This window comes from Nelumbo nucifera, chromosome 4 (genome assembly GCF_055504915.1).
Source record: "Nelumbo nucifera cultivar China Antique chromosome 4, China Antique-T2T, whole genome shotgun sequence".
Taxonomy (NCBI): domain Eukaryota; kingdom Viridiplantae; phylum Streptophyta; class Magnoliopsida; order Proteales; family Nelumbonaceae; genus Nelumbo; species Nelumbo nucifera.
Window position 1 is genome coordinate 74,488,155 of NC_142652.1, and position 7,257 is coordinate 74,495,411.

The 7,257-nt window shown below is 43.0% G+C and overlaps 1 protein-coding gene across 1 annotated transcript; it reads left to right on the plus strand.

Annotated features, from left to right (window-relative positions):
• The first annotated feature begins 5,693 nt into the window (after positions 1 to 5,693).
• LOC148800732 (extracellular ribonuclease LE-like) lies at positions 5,694 to 6,970 on the plus strand. Its single transcript, XM_088902625.1, has 4 exons — positions 5,694 to 5,886; positions 5,994 to 6,149; positions 6,266 to 6,467; positions 6,552 to 6,970. Exons 1-4 carry the CDS (start codon positions 5,779 to 5,781, stop codon positions 6,809 to 6,811), a joined length of 726 nt encoding a protein of 241 aa, XP_088758751.1. The 5' UTR covers positions 5,694 to 5,778; the 3' UTR covers positions 6,812 to 6,970.
• Positions 6,971 to 7,257: the final 287 nt, after the last annotated feature.

Genomic DNA, 7,257 nt, shown 5'->3' on the forward strand with positions numbered 1-7,257 from the left:
TGGCGAGTAGCCATGAGAGGCATGAAACAGATGGGCACAAAGGAACACGAGACAAGAAAAGGAATTGAAGAAGGTTTTGCGAAGCAACCTAGGACACGAAGAACACTATGAAGACGATTGCAAGAAGGTAAAAGGGAGAACTGATGCGGTTTCCCTACACTATTATAAGGATTTTCACACGCGTGCAGAATGCCGAACGGCATCGGAGAAGATGAATAGACACCAGTACAAGGCCTGAAATGATGCTTAGTGGAAAAGTAACCCATGTAATTTACATAAACACCCTTTAAAAGGCGGGATAAAACGGTGCATTCATTCAAACATAGTGCCACGTGTGCTGCCGTCATTTTTAATATTGGGTAACGAAACGGTGCCGCACGAGCAGTCAAGCCACATTAATTACCGCTTAGTTAACGAAGAGATTGCTAGTCATGCCTACCATGTGGGGGCTGCCCAATGATCGTTCCAACCCCAACATCAACTTAACACGTTAGCAGTTCAATCACCCATCATTGATCAAAATTTCTGCGCACCGTCACACAAGTGGGCTTCACCCCTGCTGAACCAGTACCAACAAAACCATCTGCCAGTCCCTTTCTCACTGACGATAGTCAGGGGACTTGACATTTCAACAAACACCCCTTGGAAAATGACTAGGCGAGTTAAACTTTACAAACCGGACATGAGTACCACCATTAGCAAAGGAAATTGGTTAGAAACAGTTTCTTTTTCTCCTTCCAATGTCTTTTGCCAATTATCTTTCTATCAACGGTTAGGGGGGCTGGAACACACAAATAGAGCATGGCATTGACCAATGACAGGAAGCAAATTACCAAAAGACAAGGGGCTAAGCCATGGAATGTAAGAAACTACCACCGCGGACACAAGGCATGCAGAATCCATACAAAGCTACAAAATAGGGAAAATCCTGAGACCGAATGCACACAAGCGAACCCACTACAAAACCCAAAAATGAGAAGGCAAAGTGCTTATCGATAAGCTCCCACTTACCGATAAGAAGGGGGGCTAACATAGGTACATAGTGTTCATTAAGACCCTTAGAGAACATCAAATACTAAATTGATATCACGCAGTTGCATGTGAATAGCCAAACAGCCAACTTCCCCATTGTGATGAACCCACAATGCACCCCAGACCTACGATGAACCCACATGACGCATCATAGAACTGCGATAAACCTGCGGTTCACCGCACGCCCTTAGTGAGCCCACTCATAGCCTGAGCAAAAGGAAACCATGGCCAAACCCACGACAAGGTCCCACACTTGTTTGGACATGCGATAAACTCATGGCCCGTTAAAGAATCGCGCCCAACAACACCTACACACATGACCCAAAGGGACAAATGTAGCAAGGCACCACGTGTAATTAACAAGATATTGCCCTCCAAGCGATGATGTCACGAGTGCCACATCAATTAAGTAGGGCACACATAAGTAATAAGGTCTCCCGAGTGAAAGGAAAGCCGATCCTCAAGATGATCCCTATGAGACATGTGGCGAAGCCCCAGTGGTGTGCCCAATGATTGACAGCAAACGTAATATTCCCATTCCCGATAGGTCACAAGCACCTTTATCTCCTTCCTTTCAAGATGTCGGGATCTCCCCCATAAATAGAGATCCTCCCCGTATTGAAATTCATTCAGCACCTAGCACTCGACCACCCTTTGCTTTTGGATTCCTTACCCTAACACTCTAGCCCGAAAGCCTATCCCCCTAATCCCTAGTCTTTCTTTGTCTTTCAAAGAGACCATCTCCCATCCAAGCCTTACCCTACCTACACAAAGCATTTTTTTACAATGAATCATCACCACCTTGGTCCCAGTGTTTCCCTTATTAGCCACTTCTTTCCCGTCAACCTACAATGAATCGTCACCACCTTGGTCCTTAGCCGTCTCCACAACCTCAACTGATTGTTGGGCATTAGGGAATGAATCCAATTGGTTAATGTCAAAGTTTGGGAAAACCTTTGACACTTGGACTATACAATCCTTGAACCCTACAAATAAGCACGGGAAGTAAAGTAGGCCAAGTCCCTTTTGTGCTTGTCGGAGGCCTTATAGTTAGACACCACGTGTAAAGATTATTCTTCAAGTTAGTGCTCCATCGAGCTAAGGGAGGACTTCAACCCCTTCACCAACTCCTCCTTTGCTGAAACCTTGGCCTCAGCCTTCTTACGGTGCTCATACTCCTCACGAGCTTTACTCTCAACCATCTCTCGCACTGCCTACACTTTAGTCACTTTATGCTTGAGTCACTCGACCTCCTGTGATAGACACAACTGAATCAAGACCCCCACCTTGTCGTAGAGGCCGATGGAGTAGGAGACCATCTATAGAAAGAAATATAAGTTAGTTCAAACCAGTCAAGATACTATAACAATCGATGAAGTCCAAAATCATACCTTGACCACCTTATCCAACAAGGCATTCCAAACCGAGTTAATGGAGTGTTGGGTTCCAGACTGACAATCACCGGGAAGCACCATCCCTACGGCGAGCTATTAGCTAATCTCAAATGTGCACAAGGACTCTCCCTCCCTGACATTCCAAGTTGGCTGGTAGACCAGACGAGCATTCAAGGGCTCATGATCCTGAGCATCAGAGGAGTATGGAACAACTTGACGGGTTGTCAATACTAAGGGGGGTAGGACTAAGGCAGGCTACCACCAAGGCTTCCTCCCTCACCAAGGGTCCGACGTGAACCATCCCGCTCAGTCGAAGCCGATTCATCGTGGCCTTCTCCTCGTCACTACTATGTGGCATGATCCTCTCGACTAGTGTATCTGGGCTTCCCCAAATAGTTTGGAAAGACCAACCTTTGGGACAAAATACGAAGAAATTTTTCTTCTTCCAATTATGCACAAATGACGGGTTGTCCACCACTTTTCCCTGTCGGCCCTAGAAGTACCACAACCCATCACCATCAAGGCATTTTCTTAAGGCAAATATGCTTCAAAATTTATTCACAGTTATGGAGACCCCTCGAAGATGAGCCATCACCAAGACAACCACTATCGTCCTGACATTGTTGGTAGCAAGTTGGTTAAGGATTAACTTGTAATGGTTCAGCAACTCGGGGATTAAAGGGTGCAAAGGAAAGCACACACCAAAATGAAGATAATGGTCATGGATGCAAAATTCCCCTTCAAGGTAGAGCCACGGCCTATCACCAACATAGGGGACTCTAACCCTATAGTCCCTTAGAATAAAGTACTTCTCGAACAAGGCCTAAATATGCTCCTTGTCAAGTATACTATCTAAGTTTGAGCAAGGATAATGCTCTAGGGTCATGCCTCGAACCTCGGCTTCAGCCTTTTCCTCACCCTTTGGCCCCTTAGCCTCTTCAACATCTACCACAACGAGAAGCACTAGAGTATTCCCTGGCGAGTCCACCCTCGAAGGCCCAGCAAAAGGACACTCAAGGACGTCACCCCTTGGCCTAGTGTACACAGTGTTCTCATTAACGGAGTCCATGCTTTGATGGTCATGCTCGGCTCATCGAGATGTAACCCTCTCTCGCAAACTTTCCACACTGGACAGTCGAGAGGATCCCTTCGAACTACTATTGGTACTATCACTCCTGTTGTTGGTGCTAGGAGTACTATTGGGATCACTCCAATATGGAAGGGTGTAGGCCTCAGGACTAGAATCAAAAGTCTACACAGTGGAACACAAAGCCTTACCAAGAAAAGATTTCTATGAAGAAAATGACTGAAAAAAAATTTATTAGGAGCTGAGGTGGTCTGAGAAACTCCAAGCAAGTGTACTGTGGACAAATGGTGAAGCCTCTCCCCTCTTTTTAAAGGGAAATGGACAACAAAGATTCACTCTATTCGATGGTCATAAGTGAACTGCCTCACCCAATAGTGCCAACAGCCTCCACATGGCATCAACCTTGAGGGACGAAAATGATGTAAAGGCCCGAAGTCGGTTCGCCCATCATCCCCAGTTCAACATATGCCAAACCGATGTGACCATTCAGCCATCTGTCCCAAACACAGCTCTTGAGCAGCCGAAGCAAGGCCCATCCTAGGCATGACACTTTGATCGATGAATCCAGCGTCCATCCCAAATATGGTTATTAGGCACTAGAAACAAGAACCCTTATGAGATACAGTGACTCAACCACAACCACGTTGATCAATTCCGCTCGCAATCCTCGAATAGTTAAAAGCTCGACAAAGCTATTAGCAAATCTCATTGGCCAAGGCTGAGGGCTTAGCATAAGTCACTCGCAACCCTCAACCTCAGCCTCGAGAGTGGGGGTTAAGTGATGTAGGTATATTTGGTAGGCCTGTCAGACCCTGACACGTGGCATTGCCCAGGGGTATTTTCAACACAAGAAAATCTCATAAGGGCAAATGGGTAATTCCCGCCCTTAACGATTACAAAGCACTTAATGTGGGCAGATATTTTGGGAACATTTACTCTTGAGTCACTAATTAGGGGGTCGTGGTCAGCCAACGCCTGCTTGAGTCCCCTTACGTGACCGCAATCTCCGGGATGGTTACATGTCGTGCATTACTCCCCACCTGGGCAACTCCTACTATAAAAGGGATGCTACAACTAAAGGTGCACACACATAGTTGAACTATCACTTACACTCTTGCGGCGACCTTAGCTTCTTTTGAGCCCTCGGCTAACTTGACTGTCGGAGTCCTCGACCCTAGGAACACTCCCAAGGCCTCTAATGTCTTTTCACTCTTAGCAAGTGGGACCTACAACCCTCGGACCTTGGAAATTACTATTGGACTTTAATGTCATTAGAGATTAAATCCAATGGGGTTTGATTGATCAATTAGATGAAATACACCTGCACAAATATCTAGGAAAATAATATTTTCTCTTATTAAAATCAGTTTTCAATTTGTCCTACATTGGAAAATTACGAAACATGTTTTAAGTTTTTAAATAGGAGCTTATTTACACTCCTAAGAAATATAAAGAATAGAGTATGTAGGCTTGCTACCGTGCAACGTGTGCGCATGTGCAATGCAATAATGTGCTTTAGAGGCACACTTTGATGACTTCAATGGTCACAATCCGATCGGGTGTGATCAAGAGGAACTATTCAAATTTAATAGTCATTAAATATTACTAATATCTTGGGATATAGACAAAGATGAAAGAGATGAAGATAAAAGAGGATATAAACTTGTGGAGGAAATAAGATAACATGTTTTACATTTTACGCAGATGATAGGATTGAAAGAAAATAATTGTTTTGTCCTTTTAAGCATTAATGAGAAAACTTTGCTTTATCCACTTTTGCCTCCTAGTAATATTTAATATTGGACGGGATGCAATGCGGCACGTCAATTTTATAAGTCTATATCTCATGGTCATGGCCCGTAGTTTCGGTTGTTTATAAGAAAGAGAAACAAAAGCTACCGCTAAAATAAATAGAATTTCATGAATCATAATTTTCTCTTCTTTGTCCGCTGCACCACCATTAAACCAGAATCATAATTTTAAGTCCTTTCAACTCTCCCACCCATCCAACAACATTGTGCCATGAACGGACCCAAATTATTCTCCATCAATCAAAAGATAAAAAAAAACGAAACTATAAATACAATACCCACGTGCTTTAACATTCTAAACTGGGTGTATTCTCTACAATTTTCTACCAAATGTTCATACGATTTTTGCCTATAAATGTGGCTATCCGAACACCATGCACCATCGCCAAACTGAGAAAATCTAGAGAAAGGATTGAGCTTGAGCGAAGTGAAGTGAAGTAAGAGTAGGGAAACCATGGCATCCGCTTCTTCATTTCAACTTATGATTCTTGTCATACAATGTTTAGCAGCTCTGAGTGTTTCACATTCTACCAGTGTCCATTTCTTCCTTCATGCGCAAGTGGTGAGTAGAGAAGACGACCCAGAATTAATCATTCGTTAATTCGTTTCTTTAATTGTTTGCACTAATTGTGACAGTTGTGTATTGATATTTGTTTTGTTAATTATTAGTGGGCAGGGTCGTTTTGTGCGTCAGAAAAAGGTTGTTGCTTCCCAAACACAGGAATGGTTTCGCAGGAATTCACTGTGCATGGCCTCTTTCCATGCTCCAGTAGTGGGACCAGACTGATGAACTGTGATCGAGGCAACTCTTTAGATCTGTCGCAGGTATGTATTTTCTTCTTCCTATCTTCTCATCAAGAGCTACGTCGTACAAACTTGTTTATTAATTTCCCTGCTATATATATGATGATATCGATCGATATCGCCTTTTCATGGTGTAGATAACAGGCCTGCTTCACACAATGCAACGCAAATGGCCGTCGTATTCATGTCCAAGCAGCGACAGCACACCGTTCTGGGCTCACGAGTGGTCCAAGCATGGCACCTGCTCACTCTCTGTCTTCGATGGTCAATACGATTACTTTAAAGCAGGTCTCGACTTGAAGGACAAAGTGAATATCCTCCAGATCCTCAAACAGGAAGGTAATATTATATTGTTGCAGGCATGAAGATAAATTCAAGTTTCTTAATTATCACTTATATATGTAAGCAATAATAATGATGCAGGGATTAACCCCGATGGGCAGTACTACAGCTCGGAGAGAATCACACGAGTCCTTCAGATAGCAACTGGAGTAACTCCTGCACTTGACTGCACTGTTGATAAGTTTGGCAAATATCAGCTCTACCAAGTCATGTTTTGCGTGGATAAATCTGGGTCTGAATTCATGGATTGCCCCGTCTACCCTGAGCCCACCTGTCCTTCGATCATTAGGTTTCCACCTTTCAGAGGATCAGCCGCTGAAGGGATCTACCTTCGTTCCTAGATCCTAAACTGTTGCTTTTATTTACTCTAGCTATTAAATAATTCACCGTTTTACTGGTGAAAGTGAAATGTTGCTCGAATAATAAAATATGGATATGATCCATGTGATGTATCTCTATGTTGCATGCCTATCAAAAAGAAAGAGAGATCTATTTCCATATTTGTGCAGTACTGTTTTGGCCTTTGGGTTTATGAAAAACCAAAAATTGAATTGCTTTAGGTAGGTAGAGCTTTTAGCCTTTTAGGTTCATCATTTCGTGGTAAAAATGATTAATCCAGTTGCTTTCTCGAGGAACAAATAGTCTAACATATATATATATATATTGGATGGTCTATGTCAGCATGTTTTGAGAGAAGTTATTTATTTATTTTCTCCACTTTTTTTGTATTTTGTATTTTTTTTGTTTTAAAAATATAAAATAGTAATCATTGCTTATTTTCTTTTGC

Bases quoted from the DNA above. Each gene is read 5' to 3' on its own strand.
- LOC148800732 (XM_088902625.1), top strand. From the start codon at position 5,779: ATGGCATCCGCTTCTTCATTTCAACTTATGATTCTTGTCATACAATGT. The intron at 6,150-6,265 runs GTATGTATTTTC...TTCATGGTGTAG, and splicing joins ACTCTTTAGATCTGTCGCAG to ATAACAGGCCTGCTTCACAC. The intron at 6,468-6,551 runs GTAATATTATAT...ATAATGATGCAG, and splicing joins CCAGATCCTCAAACAGGAAG to GGATTAACCCCGATGGGCAG.